Source organism: Astatotilapia calliptera, chromosome 18 (genome assembly GCF_900246225.1).
Source record: "Astatotilapia calliptera chromosome 18, fAstCal1.2, whole genome shotgun sequence".
Lineage (NCBI taxonomy): Eukaryota > Metazoa > Chordata > Actinopteri > Cichliformes > Cichlidae > Astatotilapia > Astatotilapia calliptera.
The window spans coordinates 1,740,987-1,763,448 of NC_039319.1; the positions used below are offsets into that span (position 1 = coordinate 1,740,987).

The 22,462-nt window shown below is 47.0% G+C and overlaps 1 protein-coding gene across 5 annotated transcripts in view; it reads left to right on the forward strand.

The window, feature by feature from the left end:
• The window catches only part of rasal2 (RAS protein activator like 2), a 62,912-nt gene that overhangs the window by 4,865 nt on the left and 35,585 nt on the right, over positions 1-22,462 (forward strand). For 2 of the 5 annotated variants that reach the window (XM_026149131.1, XM_026149133.1), the window contains exons 1-3: positions 5,661-6,371; positions 22,037-22,164; positions 22,248-22,374. In XM_026149131.1, coding sequence (XP_026004916.1) covers positions 5,879-6,371; positions 22,037-22,164; positions 22,248-22,374 — 748 coding nt within the window. In that variant the 5' untranslated portion in view covers positions 5,661-5,878. Of the gene's footprint in view, positions 1-5,659; positions 6,372-22,036; positions 22,165-22,247; positions 22,375-22,462 lie in introns of those variants that run through there. The other 3 variants (XM_026149132.1, XM_026149134.1, XM_026149135.1) reach the window with 3 other exon arrangements.

A 22,462-nucleotide genomic window follows, 5' to 3' on the forward strand; every position in this document is an offset into this window, starting at 1 on the left:
GAAGCAGTCTGTGAGCAGTCTCCAGGGTTGTGGACAGACTCGGTCGGTTGCACCACGTGAGAAATCTGGCTGGAAATAAGCGGTTAGCTCAGGGAACAGCTCGATCTTCTGTATGAGTGTGTGTCGTCTGTGACGGCTGAGAAAATCCTGGATCTTTTGTGTGTGTGCGTAAACAGACGGGACAAGATTTAGAGCCGGATCCCAAACGCAGGATCCAACCGCGGGGCTCGCCTCAGCGCTTGGCGTGGGCGTGTCCGTGCCTGACCTTTTGATGATGAGTTGGTGAGGACTGAACGATGGATGTGATCCACTGGCGTGTGTTTGAAGTGCTTCGTGTTTGACGTGGAGGCTCCGGGGCAGGAATGGAAGACGCGGTCGTTTGCTCTTCAAACGGAGACGCATGTAAACATATTTTCTAAGAGTCGGATTGATCTTCGCGGATCTTCAAGGAATCTCCGCCCAGAGTCTGCGTGTCTGAGTGGCGGTGTGGTTCATCAGTGTCGGGGAATGGGTTCAGGTCTGAGCGGTGGTCTGCAGGACAATGGAGGCCGATGGGAGCAGGAAATGGAAAGTTCCTCACAGGCCTGGCTGTTTTCAGGATGGGGGCGGTGAGGCAGGATTTCCTCTCTGAAACAAAACAGGAGCAGTCCTGCTTCTCTGGACCAAAAAAAGCTGCTGTCTATTTCAGGGCAGGGTGGGAAAAGCACCGGAGGATCCTCGGGGACGACACGCACTCGTCGTAATCACACAGCGCTGGATGTGTGTTTTTATTTGTCTGATGTGAAGGGAAACCAGTGCTGTGGTAATCAGGGTTTGTTTTAGATTCAGGAGAAAGAAACCATGAATAAAAAGATTTGTGTCTGTTATTTATAGATGTCAAATGAAATAAAATGATCGTTCATCCTATACCTTTACAAAGAAACCCTCTCTTATGTCTGCGTGTTTTATATACTTTGCATTTTGCTCTTACACTCTACCAGACTCCATTCACAAAATCTATGATTTTACATCTCATAACACACAAGCTGTTTGTCTGCCTCCTTGAATGATTATGGTTAGTAGTCTTGGACCTGAATGTTTTCACTGTTTGTTTGGGATCTAAACTGACCAATAAAAATGCAAAAGTCACACAAAGTAAACCAGCAATTTTTTTTTTACCTCGAGGTAAAAGATGCTGTTGTCAGTGGACTGTGGACTGCAGTGAGTTAAAGGGTTTTAGTGGGTCAGTCACAGCAGTTTTGGTCTCTATAGCTAATTTATCTACCTCATTATAACTGTGGGGTCAGGTTTTTATAACACACCTGATTCAAGTGTATTAGGGCCTAAAGTTTACAAAAATAGGGGTGTGGCCTCTTTGACTGACAGGTGAATTTTCCAGATGCTTCGTATTTTTCTTCCCTTTTCAGACGTTAATGAAGGGAAACCAGCTTTCCTGTTTATGTGTCACATGATAGCAGGCTCCTGCATTCAGCAGGAAGTAATCAGATTACTTCAGAGGACGTCTGCTGCTCTGAAAGCTGTGAGCGGAGAGCAGAAGTGGATCACTGTGTCAGAGCGGCTGCAGATTAAAGCCTGAGTTGTGGATGAAAATTGGATTAGTCAATCGTCTGAGCACCAAACGCTGCTGCTGTCTGAGGAGGACGCTCACGCCGCCAAACAACCAATCAGACACCTTGTTTGTAGTTTAAATCAACACCTGAGTGTTTGGGCGATTAAGCCGCTCAAAGTTAACTTGACCTCGAGAACATCAGCCGACTCGCTTCCTGTTTGTCGCTTCACGAGGCTCTAACGTAGATATTTTCAGCTCTGTTTAGCTTCAAACTCGGATTAGAAGTTGACTTTATTGCCTCGGGGTCGGTGTGTTAGCTGCTGTGGCTTTCAGTCACCTGCCAATTAATTTGGAAATAAGTAGTTTATCCATCAGAGGCTTTTATTTTAATATGCTCCTGGAAGAATCATTGATTGATTTCTCCAAATGAACTTGTGACTTTGTAAAATGTTGGACGGGCCCCTCTGGGTTTTAGCTAATCTGAAGTATGTGTGAATGATGGGAAGGCGGCGTGTGGTGGTGTCACAGACCGCTGCGTTGATCTACCGTGCCACTGCTGTCACAGGCTAAAATCTGGAGCTGCTTCGGCTCCTTTCAGATGATGTTTTTTGAGTGTTTCATGCGGCCTCCTCACATCCAGCCGCTGATCTTGAACTTCCTGTTTTCTGGAAGCGTGCTCCGTCCTCAGACCGTCGAGGGCCAGCCCGCCGGCCTCCAGCTGAGACTCCAGCCTGGATTCCTGAGCTCCGAGTGGCTTTGGTGCTATCAGCTGCTGATTTACAGCTCTCTTTATGGCTGCGAGTTATTTTTAGCTGGAGGCTGCTGCTGCTGCCCGCTCTTCTCCTGGCTTCCTGCAGGACGGAGATGAAAAGTGAACAAAGTGGTGCCTGATGAAGGCACCAGCAACTTTAAGCTGTTGCCCCGGGTCAGTCCTGCAGCCTGTTCTGCTCACTTTGCAGCAGTTTTATGTGTAAACATGTGGGCCTGGAAGATTTCTGCATCACGTCTTGAATGAATGCAGACACATTAATGAAGAATGAGAGAAAGTGAGCAGTCGAGTCTGTCAATGAGGAAAAACGACCGAACTAAGGCTGAGCTGAGTCTGCAGTCAGTGAGAGGTTTCTGTCGCTGAATCTGACAATCGATCACGGATCAGTTTGTGCTTCTGATCCACTCTGATTTTGTGCAGAAGTTTTCATAACACTGATTCATTTTAATGCAATAAGACTAAATTATACCACAACACTCACCAGAGAAGTTTTAATCCACGTCTTCCGTGTCACTGCTGGCTTCCACCTGACTTCCTGTTTGTCTCCTCTCTTCCTGTTTTGTTTCCTTTCTCTGGAGGAGCATAAATGTTTGTAGGACTTCCTGTTTGGCCTTTAAACTCAGGAAATTGGGGAGAAGCATCAGTCCGGTTCAGTCAGAGTGAGCTGTTAGAATCGGGGCTGGTATCTGAATGCAGGTGAAATGAGACCTGCCTGAGCCTTGATGTTCTCTTTGCTGCTTGATGGCTTTTGGGCGACTTTTCAGACGAAACAAAGGACTCAAAGCATGCGTGGCTTCTGAACTGGCGGTCCACTCCTGGAAATTGTAATTTAGATTTGTAATGTTGTCTGAGGTATTTATGTTTGACGTTAGCGAGCCGGTTTCGGTCTAAAACGTCCCATTCCTTCGATCTTATTGGAAGTTTATCCTGAATCCATCCATAGAAATCTGTCCACAGCCTCTTAAGAGGAGCTTTCATTATTTGTAAGATTTGTTTTTTGCATTTGGCCTTTTTTGGACAGCACGGTGTAGATCGGAAAGCAGGGACAAGTACGAAGGAATGAAACGCAGGAAACAACCTCGGGTGGACACGATAGCTTTCGTTTGCCTGATCAGTCAGGTGAGCTGTAGCAGCGCCCGTGCTCTCATTTTTTAATTTCTAAAGGAAGTGTTTACAGTTGTGCGTTTAGCTGCTTAGACTTGGCGTGAACATGTGTTTAAACTGACGTGGAAGAGGAACCGCTCGTCCTGATGTTGACCTCTGGCCTCAGACTCGGTCAGTCGCCGCTGGCTCGAGGAGGACTTGCCTCCCTCTGATTCCGCTTAACCTCCCCGAGTCTTAACTCTGACCTACATGCAGCGTCGCTTCATTATCCAATCAGGGCTGATATGTGGGTCAGCCAGGGCGGCGTGCCTTTAAAGTCCCAAGAAGAAGAAGGTTGATCTGAGAGTTGGAGAGAGTTTGATCTTTTTCCTAACTGCATCAGGGCCACGAGGAGCACATGTTTGAATCCTCCAGGAGCTCAGCTCTGTTTTCTGTAACGCAGTCTCACGGCAGTTTGTAACTAGTCAGGGACTCTGAACATGATCGTTCATCCGTCCGCTCTCTGTTTGTACCCATTTACACAAAATGAATATTCTCAGAGGTTGGAGATGTTGGGGTTTTGCTGCTCACAGACCACATGTTGATTCTTAAATGTGTCAGAAGTTTCTATTTATTTTGTATTATTTTGAAAATGTTGGCATTATTAAAATATGTTAGTAATAATCATTAAAACTATTTAGAGCGACTTTTTGAGTTTAAATTCTAAAAAGTTAAAACTTCTCCCAAAGCGCCGTTTTCTTGGTACTGCGTGCTCGCCAAAAACTACTCACAGGAAATGTACTTCCTGTTACAAAGCCGCACTGACCATCTCATAAAAACAGGTCAATTTGTGTCCACGATCAGGGACAAACGACTTTTATGAGACCAAGCCGACCAAGCTGGTGAGGTCATTGTTGCGGGTCCCACAGACTCCTCCTCCTCCGCGTTGGGCTGCAGTAGATCTACGTGTCGCAGACAGGGATGGTCCTCCTGTTCCTGTGACCTGAACGGTCACTCTGACCAGAACCTGCCATAGGTGGAGAACTGGTTCATGAGCCATGAGGTGAAAACTATCATCACAAGCTTCGTTCCACAACAGCGGAGATGGAGTCCACTTCCAGTCCGGCCACTGGGGGGAGGAGCTTGTTGGAGAGCTGGTTGATATTTGTTTTTTTTACTGTCACAAAGTGTGTGATGATATGTATTCGGGGGTTGTTTGCAGCCTGAGATCGCCCTCAGCTTGTATCTTGGCCACGTTTGGCCTGCTGCAGGTGAACCTCCAGCTCCACGTGGAGGACTGAACGCTCTCACATGTAACCTGCAGCCTGAACAACAACGACAACAAACCTCCTCATTTCCATATTATGAAACTCGCGGAGTGAGCTGCGGGGATTTTTCTATCTCGCTTCTGCTGCTTCAAAGCTTCTCTATCAGCGGGGCTTGAATAAAGTGTCCTCAGAGCTCCTCCCTGCTCTCTGGGACTCTGCTCCTGTTTCCTCTCTGGTCACAGAGGCCTCGGGGGGCGGGGGGACATTCTTCAGTCCTCATGAATATTTAGGGCTCACAACATGTATGGAGGCCTGAGAGCTCAGAAATTTAACCCAATAAACAGAGAATGACTGGCCTGAATGTGGGTAAGAGCTTGACTAAATTACACTCAACTATACCAGTTAAATGTTTTTGTATCAGCGCGTCCAGATTGTGTTCTGGCCTGTGTTACTTTCATAGATAGTAAACGTACAGATCTTGCCTCCTATTCTTCAGATCCTTCTCTGCTGCTACGTGTAGAATGAATGGAAATGGGTATTATAAATATTAGAGGATATCACTGACTGAATTTGGCACTCTGTGGGTTATTTTTCAGCTACCGAAACCCTTTTTCTTTCCATCCACCTACTATTTCCAGCTGCCCACCCTACACCACAGACTACAACCCATCCTGGTCCCTCGCAAAGTGCATAAATCGCCAATGTGGGAAGTATGAAAGGGGGATTTCCCGCCTATTTTGGAGCAAAATTCAGGCTGTTTGCAAACTGCAGCAAGTCTACAGATCTAAATCCATCCATATGATTCATTATGAGAGCTCTGCGTCATCGTCATCGACGTTGCTGCTGAATAAGAACCAAACCAGGAAACTGATCAGAAAAAGGAGAAGCTGATGCTCGACGCTGTAGTCTTCATAGGGGAAACCACAGTCTGCTGCTTTGCCTTTGCTCAGCCCTGATTGGCTGGCCTCGGTCTTTCTCTGGCTCTTGACTTCCTCCCAGGAAGACGAACGTCAGCCCACAGAAAGCGAGCGAACGGCAGCTCCAGCTCGGCGTGCACATGAGGACAACCTGACGAATCCTCATCCGTCCGACCCGCCGGGGTCGTGTGTCCGTGTCACAGCACAGCTGTCGGCGAACCAGCAGTGACGGCCATTTTGGGGGCCTCCATCTGCTCGTTGCTGCCTGGAGGAAGCTTGCGTGTGCTAGACTATGAGTGGAAGTGGCGCCCACCCTTTGATCGGTGAGGGTCTAATCCAGGGGACCTTGTACCACTGGCACTTTTACAGGAGGCCCTGGCGGAGAACCAACACCCCACCGGCTTCTGAGCAGTTATTGGACAAATACAAATGGGAGACATCTGCTCGCCAGGCGCCGAGGTCGGCCGGTACGTCCACTCCCGAGGGCAAAGCACAAACCATGGAGCCTTCTCACCGGCGATTGCTCAGCCTGCCGAGGTTCGGCACCCTCCCAAACCCGAAAAAACGTAGCGGGGAGCCCGGCGCCCTGCAGAGGATCTTTCTCCGGTCGATGTCCGAGCCCGGCGCCAACAACGACAACAATAGGGAACCGCTCAGGAAGGTAGAATCGGTCGCCGAGAGGAGCACGCCATCCGTCAGCAGCTTCTTCAGCTCGCTGTCTCGAAGGATCGGCAAAGTCCTGAGGGAAGAAGGCGGAGGCAGCGAAGATGAAGGAGGAGAGGACGGTAGGGGTGTCTACGTCATGCTTGTGTCCTCTTTTAAAAAGTTTTCTTTTTAACAGCTTCATTTTCACTTAACATATTAAAAGCACGATGAGATGAAGAGAAGACAGTTGTGTTGCCTCCGGCTCAGAAGCTTTGACGCCAACACAAATAGACACCAGGAACTAGCCTGAATTATTCTCTAAAGGGAATCCCCCAGAATTCTTCCCGGGTGGTTTTCTCTCAAACAGCAGAACTTTCAGAATAAACAGGAACCTCGTTCGGGGGGAAACCGAGCTGTTAAAACAGAGTTTTAAATCCTTACCTGAATGTTAAAGAGCAGTCCGTTGGTGTGTTCGCTTCAATGTGCTCAGAGTTGGTTTGTTTTTTGGGATCAAAGTTTTGCATTCGTAGGGGGATGGCCTCTCTCCCTGGCAGGTGGATGGAGACGCAGGTGGGTGTAGCTGCTAGCTGTCCACTAGGCTTCACCACAGCTAGTTGGAGGCCCTGAGCTGGACCTCTGGGCCATGCTTGTGCTTTTGGAGCCTTTCAGAGCTTTTTTAATGACATCATCTGACCAGTTATGTGGCTGCTGTGAGGTTACTGCACTTAGACCGTCACTAAGGTCTGCAGGGTTCTACGATTTTATTTGGGCATTAATTAGCAGGTATCTGTGATGCACCACATGCAACACATTCAGCATAATTTGTTTGTTTGTCTGTTTTCTTTTTCTTGAACGTTGTAATGTCGCTCTGGCCGTGAAAATCTCAGCGGTCAAATTAAATTAAGAGCAGTCCGATTTAGCTGGATCGCGCAGGTCTATAAAAAGCATTAGCATCATTTGTGTGAATAAGGTAGAGCGAAACATTAAAACGCAGTTCAACCAGTCTGTCTTATCAATACGGTATAATTACCTCCTCATTTACCTCCACTAGATCACTGCCTCAGAAACTGACCTGAACTATTATTATGACGATGATACAAAAATTCCCACATGGTGAAGTTAAAGCAGAGTGATGTTTCTCTCCTGTGGCCCCTGCAGCTTCATTCTACTCTAAGGGAGGAAAACCTCGGCTGTCCTTTGTGCTCTCAGAGAGGTTTCCTCCTCCTCCTCCTCCTGCTCCTGCTCCTGATTGAAGGCTGGAAATCTGTCTGCAGCTGCTTCACCAAACATTTACATTCATGCAGAGTGTGTAAAGCTCAGACAGGCAGCCAGTCTGAAGGTTAAGTCATGCTAATTGCAGTTTCCACTACAACCTCACATGAGGAAACATTTAGAGCCTGCAGATAATAAATGTGTGTTTTCATGCAGAACTCGCTGCTGCATCAAGTCCCATTAGTTCTCCAACACAGCTCCTCTGAATATGAATAATTGTCTGAATTAATTTTCTTTGGCTGATATCAGAGCCACAGAGATCTATAGAAGTCTATAGAAATTCAGAAAACACAATAAAATACCCATGTATGTACGCAGAAGCAGCTTTTGAACATCAGGGAAAAAACAGACCCGATTCTGAAATCAGTTTTATGCAATCAGAAACGAGTCATTGCAAAAATCCATCTCAGTCCAAATTCAAGATTTAAACCAGCCAAGTGTGAAGCAGTCCTGGAGTCCAGTTTGTTCGGGCCTGAATTATAAATAATTTCAGGGCGAATGAAACCAGGAAGTAATGAAAGTCGCGCTAACCTGTGCACAGGTGCACCGAGCAGAACCGGGTCTGCTTTATCCTTGGTCTCCTTACTCCTGTGCAGGTTTGGATCTTTGGCAGCGTGCCGGATCTCCTCACCTCGCCGGCTCTTGTTTACCATCAGAGCTCAGGCTGTCCTTTTAAATCAGATGCTGCACGTTTCACAGACTGCACATGCAGAGTAAATATTTCATGCTCAGGCGCATGAGGGACTGAAACGCTGCTCAAAACACGTGATGTAAAAAACACAAAGCAGCTGATCTGAGTTCACCGTGAGCTTAAAGACATGCACATACATGTTCCTGTGAGCTTACTGATAAAAGGATTCAGGGTTGGGACCTTCTCATAGTATCGATGTGTGAACTCGAATATTTTCTGACTCCAGAGGTTCCTTATCACAGATTTTATTCCACCTCCTGTCTGTGACCTCTGACCTCTCTCTCACTGAAAGCTTGTGTTATGAGGGAAATGGGATCTGTTGTGGTACACCGTTCTGGTGACCGTGTCAGATTAATGTGTGCCTTTGGGCATCGTGTCTCTGCTTCGCCAGAGTCCGACCTGTTTGATAGACGCATATATTTCTGTCGTCATCCATCATCCTGAAACGGAGATGATGCGTGTTATCTGTGAGCTCCCAGCGTCCCCGGCATGCCACGTTCATCGGAGCGTTCAGCCTCGCCGGAAATTTGAACACAGCATCGAGGAGGAGGAGGAGGAGAGCTGATCAGGGATGTAGAAAAAGATTTAATTTAATCTGTCTGAGCTGGTGGTTTATGGGAAACTGGTGTGAGAGCAGAGTCAGAAACAGAAGCTGCTGATGTGCTGGGAGCACTGGTGGGAGCTCAGAAGCAGAACACATCTCAGCCTGCAGAGGCCTCATTTGCTTTACTTCTAAACCTGCTTCAAATTATTAACTCAAGTTCCCATAATGCTTTGGGGAATGTAGAACTGTAGCATGAACTGGGTATCAGAAGTTCCTGCTTGTGGTTTTACCCACAGATGTACAGAAAACTGTCAGATTTTTACCTCAGTACTGACGAAAACTTAACAATTCTCTCTGAACTCTTTCTAATCAGGTCCTGACCTGGTTACTGACATGATGCTCAAAGCAACCTTAGAGTGCTCCTAAAATCAGTCCAATACTATGCCCAGAAACTGGTCTGCAATAAGTTTAAAACCAGTTCTAAACTGAAATCAAGTGTGGAACTAGTTTTAAAGCAGACCCCACAGCCTGGGTTTGGGCTTAGGTTTCTTTACTCATCACCTGCTCCATCCCAGTCTCAAATCTACCGTAAAACGTTTCTAAAAAGTCCAAAGTCCAAAACATTTAAGCCCGTAAGTGGTTTAAAACCAGTCTGAACTCAATCCCAAAATCAAGTTTGAATCCAGTTTCAAAGCAGTGCTAAATTAGACCTAAAACAAGCCCAGGCTACAGTCCAAATTCAGTTCCAGAGCAGGTTTTAAACCAGTCTTGATTCAAACTGGGAACCAGTGTAAAATCAGTCATGAACAAGTTTTAAAACTTGGCCTAAAATCAGTTTTAAAATCCGGTCTGAGCCGGTCCCACATGCGGTTGTGATGAGTGGTAATCTGACCCTGGCTCAAAACTTCAGTTCACCAGATATACTCTTCAGGGTCGCCGTGCCCTAGAGCCCGTCACAGGGCGAGAGGCGGGGCACACCTGCACAGGTCAGCAGCCTGCTGCAGGCTGTTCTTCCTTTTACTTTCAGTCTTGTGTCAAACTATAAACTACAGCTCCTACAATGCTCTGGAGGCTGTAGAAAAGTGTGCGTATTAGTTCCTGCTGTGGTTCACCCACAGATGTACAGCCAGCTCGGTGTATTTCTTAAAAACATGTGAACGCTCGGGCAGGTTCAGCACGCAGAGCTTCTGGTTTCTACACCGTCGTGTGGTCGCTCAGAGCGGCGATGCCCCACCAGCCGTGCCAGCAGGGTTAGTCAACACGACATGACTGCAAACAAGAAACTAACCCAGGTCTTTATTGTGAAAACTTTTTCCCTCTACTTTATGATCTGTCAGTTTGTTCTGCCTGAGACTTTGAAGTAGTGAAACCCAAACAGACCAGAGTCTGTGAGAAAATTCAGCATTTTAACAAAAATAAATAAAGATCGGCTTTCCTCTGCTTTCTGTTGCTTAACTTTAATCTGCAGAAAGCCTCAAGTCACTGTGTTTGATTCTGCTGTGACTCAGCAGTAATGAAGAGCACACAGAGCCGTACAGCGTGGAGCACAGTGAAGTATTTGTACACAGTTTCAGGACTGCAGTAAATGTGTCTGCGTGAACAGAAGCGGCTGTAAACAGACACAGTGTGAAAGTTTCCAGCATGCCCAGAGCATGCTGGGTAATCAAAACCACAGAGCTCTCACTTCTGTAAACACACACACACACACACACACACACACACACACACACACACACACACACACACACACACACACACACACACACACAGAGTTGGGTTAATTAGACCCCACTTAGCAGTAGCTGTTCATTTTCACATGGAAACTGAGTGTGAGAACTGGGAGGGTGAATCAGGCTCTTTTCTCTGTGTGTGTGTGTGTGTGTGTGTGTGTGGCTGAGGCAGGATATGTGTGGTGGTGTTCTGGCTCACGGCATCCTACAGAAACCCTGTGTGTGTGTTTGAGGCCAGGACAGCTCCTGCATACTCAATGAGGTGTGTGTGTGGCTGGCTTCAGAGCCAGCTCAGCTCGTCCTCATTCCCAGAGATTAAATGAAGCAGTCTTATTGGGTCTGCCTCACCTAACTCTCCGTTTTTCAACCCTAACCCAGTGTTTTTATGCCTAACACTGTTTGGTGTTTGGACCTCGTGCACGTGAGCACAGACTGTAGCGCCACAGACTCTTTATCAGTCTCTCAGCTCAGTCTCTTACCAGACGTTATCTAACATAACCAGTACATCAAGGCACAGATACAGAAAAGTGTGATGAGGCAGAGTCAACGCTGGTCAGGTTCAGGGAGGAGGTTTGTGATCATGTGACCCTGTGTGGACAGGAAGTTCAGACAGCACTTCCATCCTTAAAGCTAAACTGAAGGTCCAACTGATGCGTTATGTTAGCGAAGGTCCTCACACTGACAGAACAACACGTGTGTGTGTGTGTGTGTGTGTGTGTGTGTGTGTGTGTCTTCCTTTTGTATGTAAATTGGCCCTCCACAATAAAAGCTTCTGGGTAACAAAAGCAGCCCTGAGCTCATTAACCTTTTGGTGCTCCGAATAGCGGCGGTGGGAACGTGGAGGCTCCCACATGAATGCGTCTGAAAACAGGTTGTTTTGTGTTGCAGCCAGAACCCTCCAGACTGGACTGTGTGACGGCGCCGTCCTGCTCCGGGTCCACAGGCGTTTGGCAGGATAAACCCTTTTTAAGGGGAAAGATTTTTTTTTTTTAACCAGACTGCTGAATATTCAATTCAATTTTATTTATACAGCGCCAAATCACAACAACAGTCACCTCAAGGCGCTTTATATTGTACAGTAGATACAGAGAAAAACCCTACAATCATATGACCCCCTATGAGCAAGCACTTTGGCGACAGTGGGAAGGAAAAACTCCCTTTTAACAGGAAGAAACCTCCAGCAGAACCAGGCTCAGGGAGGGGCGGGGCCATCTGCTGCGATTGGTTGGGGTGAGAGAAGGAAGACAGGATAAAGACATGCTGTGGAAGAGAGACAGAGGTTAATAACAGATATGATTCAATGCAGAGAGGTCTGTTAATACATAGTGAGTGAGAAAGGTGACTGGAAAGGAAAAACTCAATGCATCATGGGAATCCCCCGGCAGCCTACGTCTATTGCAGCATAACTAAGGGAGGATTCAGGGTCACCTGGTCCAGCCCTAACTATATGCTTTAGCAAAAAGGAAAGTTTGAAGCCTAATCTTGAAAGTAGAGATAGTGTCTGTCTCCTGAATCCAAACTGGAAGCTGGTTCCACAGAAGAGGGGCCTGAAAACTGAAGGCTCTGCCTCCCATTCTACTTTTAAATACTCTAGGAACAACAAGTAGGCCTGCAGAGCGAGAGCGAAGTGCTCTAATAGGGTGATATGGTACTACAAGGTCATTAAGATAAGATGGGGCCTGATTATTTAAGACCTTGTATGTGAGGAGCAGGATTTTGAATTCTGGATTTAACAGGAAGCCAAAACAGGAGAAATCTGCTCTCTTTCTAGTCCCTGTCAGGACTCTTGCTGCAGCATTTTGGATCAGCTGAAGGCTTTTCAGGGAGTTTTTAGGACTTCCTGATAATAATGAATTACAGTCGTCCAGCCTGGAAGTAATAAATGCATGAACTAGTTTTTCAGCGTCACTCTGAGACAGGATATTTCTAATTTTAGAGATGTTGCGCAAATGGAAGAACGCAGTCTTACATATTTGTTTAATATGTGCATTGAAGGACATGTCCTGGTCAAAAATGACTCCAAGGTTCCTCACAGCGTTACTGGAGGCCAAGGTAATGCCATCCAGAGTAAGAATCTGGTTAGATACCATATTTCTAAGATTTTCAGGGCCGAGTACAATAACCTCAGTTTGATCTGAATTAAGAAGCAGAAAGTTAGCAGCCATCCAATATCAAAGCAAATGTGATTTTTAGGATCAGAGACTGGAAAATATTGATGGATTATTCTTTTCTGTTCTCACATCTGTGTCTCGTACTGTGAGCAGTCCTCTTCCTGTCGAGGTCTGCAGGACCTCCTTTGAGGGTTATCGATCTCTGATCTGCTGTTCACTCGTTTGCGAGGCCGATACCCGTGATGGACTCGTGCCCGGGCTTTTCTTCATCAGATCGAGTATTTGACACTTTACACAAACGTTAGCTGTGAGCTGAACTGACCAGCGACTGAGTTTGAGTGTTTACGGAGGTGTCAGAGGGTGCGCTTGATTTATAACACGGGAAATTAAAATAAGCTTTGCGGTGAAAAGTGATTTTTTTATTTTTAATAATTTGTTTTCTGCTGGAAACTAAAATTGCGACTGAAATCAAAATCCAGCTAATCTTGCGGCTCTTACGTGGACACCGCACAGTTGAATGAGGTCAGGATACTTTCCACCCCTCCCACAGGACATGTGACAGCTGCGCTCATCGGCATCTCGTGACATCACAAGAACCGGTGGGTTAAACAAAGCCGTCGTACCGGACGTTTCCACGTGTGCTGCGGCGCCTGTGTGAACACAGCAAACCTCCTTCAGTCCTTCGGGAGCTCCTCTGCTGCTCCCTCGGGTGATGGGAAGCGACATTGCCGCTCACCTTTGACCCCTTCAGACCGCCCCCCTCTGTGCAGGCTGCCGCCATGATTGACAGCAGAGAGAGAGAATCTGCTTTGCAGATGCAAATGCAGCAGAGTACAGCTGAAGTCAGCACGTTTAAATATTAAACCAGCCGCCTTCACTTCAGGCTGAGCATCAAAGAGCCGCCGTCGCTGCTGCCAGGACGCGTCGAGTACAAGCGATAACAAAAAACCATCGATTAATGATTGATTGGAGACTCAGACTATTTATTCATTATCAGAGCAGCAGCAGGAACAGTGTGAGGGGCCAGCAGGCTGGAGCTTCACACATAATGAGATGTGAGAGAATCAGATTTAGCTGATTCATTTTCCACAAACCAATAAAATAAAATGAACTCGACATGATTGAGCAGGAAAACTGCAGCTTTCCCCGATCAGCAGAGCGGAACTTCACCGTGTCCCTCGGAGTGGGTGGGGGAGGTTGGGGGTTGGTACGTGTGTTTAGGTGGCATCCACACGAATAACTGGACCCAAAGTTTCCCAGCAGAAAGCTTCACTTTAACCAGGCGATCAGTGTTTTCAGCCAGCGATGTGGCTGGTTGGTGGGCCTCGGGCGGCCTGTTTGGGCTGTGCTCGCTGCTCTCGCGCGGCTGTTTTTGCAGGTTTAAATGCAGCGAGGAGCTGCAGCACAGTTCAGTTTCTGCTGAAGTAAAATGTCATAAAAATGACCTCCAGACCGTCCCTGTACGCGGCGTGAGGAGCTGTTAGCAGACTCGTGTTGACGTTTCTGTGCTGCTGAGCTGAGTGCTGTCTGCGTCCTCTCCAGAGAGCAGCGCTGACATCAGGAGGACCTGCAGCAGAGCGAGCTTCGGCTCATCCGGCACATTTTTACAGCTTGAACTCACAACACAGCGCAGCGGCTTCATGTCCCGTCCCTGGAAGTGTTAGTGTACAGATCCTGCAGTAAATTCCCCAAAATGAGCGCACTGATATTTCTAATAGGGCTGCCACAAACGATTATTTTGATAGTCGACTAGTCACCGATTATTTTTGCGATTAGTCGACTAATCAGATCATCATCCATTGGAGGTACAGCGTACAGCTTATTGCACCAGCAGCATCTGGTCTTATATAACTATCATTAGCTTACAGCTTGAAGTGTTTGTGCTAACTAAAAATAAAGACAAGATGGTAGTTTATTAATTTTTAATGAAATTTGCAGATTGTTTCGGTGAAGTTTAATAAACTCCTTGCTTTCTAAAATATAACAGGACACTGGAGTATATTCTCCAGCTTCTGATAATCAGCTGTCTGCTTGACAGTTTTAGCTGTGCAAAAACTATAACTTTAATCTCAGCCAAACCGATTTACTCAGGAACAAATAAAATACTAAAGAAAGCCAAACAACAACATTTTGAAGTTATCTAAGTGACTCATATATCATGTTTAACCTGACTAGCGAAAGACGGCGGTGGGTTTGAAAACGATGTGCCGGGAGTCCGGTGTTCTCACGGCTCTAGTTAGCCTAGCCCCCGCCTAGCTAACGAGCTAGTGGGTAACAGACGTCTCCGAAAACGTCGGAGCGCTTTTGAAAATATGTGGTGTCCTGATAAACTGAGCAGATATTTGAGGTTTACACAGCTACATTCTTACCTGAAAATATGTTAAAGGTTTATTTTGTGACCCAGAAAGAATAATAAGAGTAAAGTTAAAACTAACTAGCTGCCGCCATTGTTGACAGCTGCGCTATGAATTCTGGGACACAGCTTCTTCTTCTTCGGGGTTTAATGGCAGCTGGCATCCTTGTACATGCAGTGCTGCCATCTTCTGTTTCAGTCCGTTATTACACTCTTAAATCCTGCTACTTATTCCTGCGTCTTTTGTGATCTTACAAAGCTTCAAACGATGCGTCGTCGACAATTTTAATAGTCGACATAATCGTGACTAGTCGACTAATCGTGGCAGCCCTAATTTCTAACAGCCCTTTGTTTTATTACGTCAGTCTCACGGCAGCTCTTACAGCCATAAACTATAAAGTGAACCTTTAATTTTACACAACGTCCATGTACACGAAGGGAAGTTGTTAAATCAGGAAGGTTTAGACACGTGAAAGTACTGATCCTCAACTCATAGCGCCACCATCAGGCCAGAGTTTAAATTTGTCACCTTGTTTATATTGACATTTATTAGCTCCAGCTCTGTCTGTGATTGGTTAGGTGTGGAAACACCATCGCCACCTAGTGTCCAGGAGGTCTCATGATATATTTACATAAATCCGAGTTTTGGAAACTTTTCAAAGATACTTCAGTTTGTCCCCTCATCGATCATGAAAACACGTTTATTTCTCACACTTGCAGCTTTAATGTCTCCCCGCAGACGTCCACAACCTCGACGGTTTTTTCCTCCTCCCGCCTGGACGGAGGGCAGCTTTATAAAAACACTGTTTCTCTGTCCAGGCTGCTAATTGCTGTAATTTCCTCCCTCGGACAAAAGCTCCCCTGCAGCCTGTTTAACACCTCAGAGCTGCCGATGGCTCCTCTGGGTTTAACGGCTGAACAGCTGCCTGCAGAGAAATACCAAAGCACGGTTTCCAACTGTGCGCCACAAGCAGACAAACGCTGCTATCTGCAGGTTGGCTAATGAGAGATACTGCGATGCCGTGTTTGGATCGGCTGTCGCTCGGCTCAGAGTCGTTATGGTCTTCTGTCAGAAGACGACTGCGGCGGTTATGCTTGATGTGTTGGTCATGTTGGGGTGTGCACAGTTAGTTGACCGCATGGTTCAACCTCACTGGTCACAGGTCGGTGTCCTCCATGTGCCGATCCCAAGCTCGGATAAATGGGAGCTTCTGGAGTAAAATGTGTGCTGAATCAAACGCACGGCTCCATCTGCTGGAGCGATTCCTCAGGAAGGGGAGGAGCTGGCCGTACCTTATTAAATGAATTATCTTCATTTTTATTTTATCGACTTCCTCTCTCCCATCAGCACGCCAAAAATAAATTCTGCTCTTATTCCTGTGAATTTTCTGCTTTGCTTTCCTCGTCTTATCCGATCACGTGATCAGTTTTCACCAGGATCTCTGCACTCCCGTGAAAAACTCCACCCTCACTGTTAGGACTTAGGAGGGTCAGCCAGGTGCTCGTGATCAAACACATTGACTGATCTCTGCTATAAGAGCAGAGCATTTGTCAGTGTGCAGCCCTGGAGCCTTCTGGTGGGATACAATCTTCAAGCTTCAGAGAGCTGTGCATAAACAAATACCTGCAAACCTCAATGAACTGAATCAGCGCTGTAACGAAGAGTGGGCCAACTCCCTCCACAGTGATGCGAGAGGCTGATAACGCCACACAGAGTGCTGCTGCTGAAGGAGGCGCCACACGGGGGGAGCTCAGGTCTGCACAGGGTAAACCCCTCTGACTGCATGTCCAACAAATCTTCCCATCAAGCCTGAACAGCTGCTGGAGCAGCAAATATTTTATCATCATGCAAATATAACAAATATTCTCTTGTTTACTTCTCCATCACTGGTTTGTGCTGCTTCCCTGATGTAAGGAGGACGCATGTTCTCCCTCCATAATCACGTTTTCCAGAACTGCGGCAAAGCTGCACAGAGTTGATTATATGTGTGTCACATCAACATCGGGGCAAGCACAGGTCTCTCAGAACATTTGTAATCTGAAGAGTTCCGTGTCTTCGTTAAGTGATATATTCGATTACCTTTATTTAAGTCAGGAAACAGTTGAATTAAGTTTGTGCAACATCTGAGGAGGAGTTGAACCTTTAGGTGTCAAAGTGCAGCCTTTCACCTCTGACCTCCACGTCTGATCAGAACAGGAAGTGTGTGCTGGTATTGATCTGTGTGCGTTATCTGCAGCCTGGGTCAGTCTCGGTGACACACCCCTCTCTGTTCTCTTTTTGGTTTCACCTCCCGACTTCCTGTTGGACCGTCCCATCTTGATAAAGCAGCAGTGTGATGTCACCGCAGTATGATTGGAGGAAAGCGTCCGTGTTTACCGGCTGCTATAGCAACTGGGCCTGCCTGCTGCTACAGGTTGACAGACAAAGCGGCCTGTGTGTGTGCGTGTGTGCGTGTGTGCGTGTGCGTGTGTGCGTGTGTGTGTGTGCGTGTGTGCGTGTGTGCGTGTGTGTGTGCGTGCGTGCGTGTGTGCGTGTGTGCGTGTGTGTGTGTGTGTGTGCGTGTGTGTGTGTGTGTGTGGGAGCTGTGGTGTCCCGGCAGGTGTTAGACACGACTTTGGGAACAACACAGCAGGATTCTTATTCCCTGAGTTTGACTTTGAGACTTTCGTTGATCTGTTTTTGAACGATTTGGGGAGAAACTGGTTTTAGTCACACATGTATGTTTTTGTGACGCGCTAACTTCACCTGTCTAACTTTTCATTGGTCCGCATTTTTGGGCGGCGTGCAGGTGTTCGGTTTGCGGGGTCGGGTTTCTGGCAGGTGGAGTTTCAGCCTCCGTCAGTCGGCAGCACGAAAATAACCGTGTGAAAAAACAATTAGAGCGAGTCCAGATATACTCATGTAAACACAAACACACTGAGAGCGTCACGGGCACGCCCAGGGTGTGTGTGTGTGTGTGTGTGTGTGTGTGTGTGTGTGTGTGTGGAGAAACCTGACTCCGGCCAAACCTCCACTGGGAATGTCTGAGAGTCCACCACCTGTCCCCACACACACACACACACACACACACACACACACACACACACACACACACACACACACACACGTTGGGATGTCCTATCTTGTGGGGACATCTGATTGACATACTTTCTCTGACCATAACAACTGTAACCTGTTACTCAAACCACATTTTGTGTCTCAAAAATGTCTCTAAATTTGTGGGGACGTGGATTTTGGTCCCCACAAAGATACGAATACACACTCTCACACACAAACACAAAGTTTATTTTGCTCTTGCCTCGTTGTGACCACTGCAGGTGCTGTGCTCATGGGCACGTGAGCAGTTGATACGAGTGATTTGAACACAGTGGGAATGAACGTCTGTGAGCGGTGAGGGGAGACCTGTTCGGTGTTTTAGACCGTGAGTTTTGGAGCGTGTCCACCTGCTGTGTGAACCCAGGTCGAGTTTTTTATGTTTCAGTTTCTGATATTTCTGTGATGAGCATCAGAAGACTTTTATCTGCAAATAAATGAGTCGTCGTGTCAGTGTGTCTGCAGCTGGAGTGGGACAGGTGTATCCTGGCCTCAGCTGTGACTCAGAGGTGAAGAAGCTCATGTTCGGCTCAGACGTTGGCCATAAAAAGCTGGAATCCATGACCCAAAGTGCACAGAGCAGTTCAGCCCGACACGCGTCCGCTTTGTGTGTGAGTGGAGCGCATGGATGACGGAGATCCAACATCTCACTTCGCAGTCGGACGCGCCTCGCCGCCGACATCGAATCGCTTTATAAGAAGAGTTCATCAGACCATCACGCGGCCTGTTTGGCTCATCAGCTGATTAACGCTCTGCAGATTGCGGCGTGTCCGGTAGCAGCAGACAAATCGTTTTCACTCTCTGGTGAGCTCGTCATCCCGCCGGCCGGTTCTGACCTTTTCACCGGGCCTGGATCATCCAGCCGCTCGGCAAATATAGAAGCTTAATCCATCACGCAGGCAGGGAGGCAGGCGGCAACAGAGGGGGGGGACTTCCTGTGGACCGCCACCTCACAAAGACCGCAGCGCAGTTTCACAGACGGAGACCGAATAAGTCGTCTCCACTCGTGACGGAGTGCAGAAGTCCGATGTCTCCGGCTGCTTTCAGTCTTCATCACACGAGCAGCTTCAGGTTCTCGTTTCCTGGAATCCTGCCAGATGAGTTATGGCGGCGGTTAGCTGCTAATCTCAGCAGATATGGCGATATGAAAACGTGTACAGTGATGACTCTGCCCCACGCACAGCTGATGACACAAAAAGCTTTTTGTAGCCGAACACCGAACATGTTCAAAGCTGTAAAGTTGGATGTTTTAACGTCGGAGCCTCTGAGGCATGACTCGCTTGTACACCTCAGAGAAGGTGCAGCTTTTGGAGTTTCACTTTTTTAGCCCTTGAAGTTGAAGTTACTTCTTCAAATTTAACGAGCCTCATGATTAAAAGTTAATAATAATAATCAGTTGTGAGAGAATTGTGAATATATGTGGAGCATGTCAGATAGAAACTGGGGAGGAGTGATTTCCCTGCAAGAAGCACGAAAACAAACATCTGAAGCTCCGCTGGTCTCTGATGGGTGGAGCTGTGTGGAGCTGTGTGGGGTTTAAAGCAGACGAGCTTTGTCTCTCTCCTCCTCCTCCTCCTCTCCTGGCCGAGCATCTCCGTGGCGGTTCAGGCAGGTTCGTGTTGTTATGTAAGGCCGGCGTGCGGCGGCGTCCCATCTCTGCTTCCTGTCTTTGTTCGGCCCTCTGAGGCGTCCACATGTCTCATCAGTGGCAGCAGACCTGAGATCAGCTAATTATCCGAGCTGGAGTCCCTCGTGGACAGGACGAGACAGAAACATCCAATTATCCTTCTGTTCGTGCTCGCCGCTCTCTCGCTCGGCGGCTCTGAGCAGAAGCAGGTGTGCGTCCCCTCGCCGTCTCGGGGGCTTTGGAGGCCTGAGCGTGACGTGGGTGATTTAGTATGCAGCCAGAAATAGTCTGCTGAAAATGTAGCTGCTCAGCTGCTTTCTGCAGCAGCACAGCATCCTCGGTGTTCTCCACCTTCTGCTCGGAGCCCAGACACAAAGGTGGTGCAGGGTACCTCCACAGACCTCCACCTCAGAGTGACCCGAGTGTGTTTGCAAGATTGTGATGGAGCTTTTGTGTTAATAAAGTCACAGATTCACAGATGAAGACCGGTCTGGTTTCACAGTTCCAGATAAATCGACCCAAATAACACATTTGTTTGGTTTATTCTTAATTATGTTGATAATTATCCTACGAAATAAAATCCTTAATGAACTTTTTGTGTATTTGCAGTGTGTGAGTGTAAATAACAGACAAACTTTGGGTTTAGTTCTTTTTTTAATTAGTTTTAAGCTAATTTAGGTTGTTTAGTTACAAGAGGACGTTTATTTAATGATGTATCTTCAAGTAAAGTCATTAATTAAAAACAGCAGGGGGCCTAAACTTGAACCTTGTGGTATACCTGATGGAATATGAGGAGGAGCAGAGCTGAAAGCAGATTCTAGGAAACTTGATCCTAATCTTTAGACGGTGAAGGACTTAAAGAGGTGACGCTAAGAGCCAGACTGTAGATTCCTGCTTTTTATTTCCACCATGCTGAGTTTTGAAGAATGTGGAAGTTGATAACGTCTGCTTGTCTTCCCTTTTCTCTGCAGCTGTAAATTTAACCTGAAAGGGAAGAAACTATAAAAAATGTGGAACATCTCGAGCTGTTAAAAATATTAAATATTTACAAAAACAATAAACACGAACAAGTGAATTAAACAGAACAAAGCCACAGCCTAGATACTCTGTGTGTGTGTGTGTGTGTGTGTGTGTGTGTGTGTGTGTGTGTGTGTGTGTGTGTGTGTGTGTGTGTGTGTGTGTTTGCTTGCAGAGCCACACAAACACTGAATGATCCCAGCACAATTAGGCGCAGTGACAGCACTGTCTGTTTACTCGAACAGATGCCGGCACACACAGCTTTGTCCACCTCTTCACACACACACACACACACACACACACACACACACACCCCTCTGCTCTGCTTTTACCCTCCACAGAAAAATGCATCTTTCAGTCCCGTCTGAAGGTTGATGAGGTTGATTGTGTCAGGTTGTGAAATCTGTTTCCCTAGAAGAAAGTTTCTCAGGCTGTGATGAACCTGCGTCAGCACATGAGCACAAGCTTCATGTAACAACAGTAACATAATAACGACTGCTTCAGTGAACGAGCCCGTCAGCCTGCAGCGCAGAGCTGTGTTCGTGATGCTTACATCATCGTGGGAACTTTTTTTCTTCTTATTAATAATTTAACAACAAACCAACAGCTGATTGGCTGAAAGTAAAAGTGAGAAATCAGAGCTGAGCAGCTGGAGTGTGAAGACTTCCCCTTTAATACACAGTGACGTGACCTCTGACCTCTGCTGAGTCAGCTGATGCCTCACATCACTTTCGTTTTTATTTGCCCTTCTTCCTCCTCTCCTCTGCTGGAGCTGAGAGCAGGCTGGGAAGTTTAGATCCACAGCGCCCCCTGCAGGAGCAGCCAGAGCTCTGCAGGCTTCAGTCTGACTGCAACCTGCACATTTATCCACCCATCCATCGTTTTCTACCTCTTATCCGGGTTGTGGGGACAGCTTCAGACCTTCTGTGCTGATATTAGACTTTCAGTGGATTTGACTGAGATTAATATAGATTTGAATGCTGGATTATTTCTGGATTAATAAAGAATTTAGTGTTTCAACTCTGGAATTTTAATATAAAAAATATTAAACTGAAACAGAGATATATATGGAGAGAGAGAGATCTATATAGATATTTAAAATAATTATTTTTGCCAATAAAAACAGTTATCTTAATGTTTTTTTTTTAAATTGTTATTTAAATTCTATGAAACGACTGGAGGCCTTTCTTTGTTTTACGTGAGGAAAGTAGAACGGGAACAATTCTTTGCTCAAATTATTCTCATGTTATCTCTCCATCTTTCTGATGTGTTTGACGCCACTAATCGTAATAAAGTCGTCTGTCCTGCGTCTGTCGCGCCTGACTGGCAGAAATCTTCCTCTGATTTGAGCTACTTCTGTTTCCAGATGTTAAAGGTCCTCCGGCTCACCGATTCTCCTGCGGTCAGAGCCCGTACACCAACAGCGGCTCCTGGGACAGGAAGTTCTGCATCCTGACCGACACCCAGCTCATCCTGCTCAACAAGGATGATGAGGTAAAACTGAGCAGCTCCCACAGGTCGTGACCTCTCCACGACACACTCTCTGACTTCCCTCTCCTCCTCTTCCTCCCCCTCAGGTTCCAGGTGACGCTCAGGAGAGCCCCACAGACTCTGCGAAGGCTCGCAGCCTCCGCAGGACGGTCAGCGTCCCCTCAGAGGGACAGTTCCCGGAGTTCCAGGCAGAGGGCGCCACCGCCATGCTCGGTAAGATCAGAGCTGGTTATGTAATACCAGGTGTGTGTGTGTGTGTGTGTGTGTGTGTGTGTGTGTGTGTGTGTGTGTGTGTGTGTGA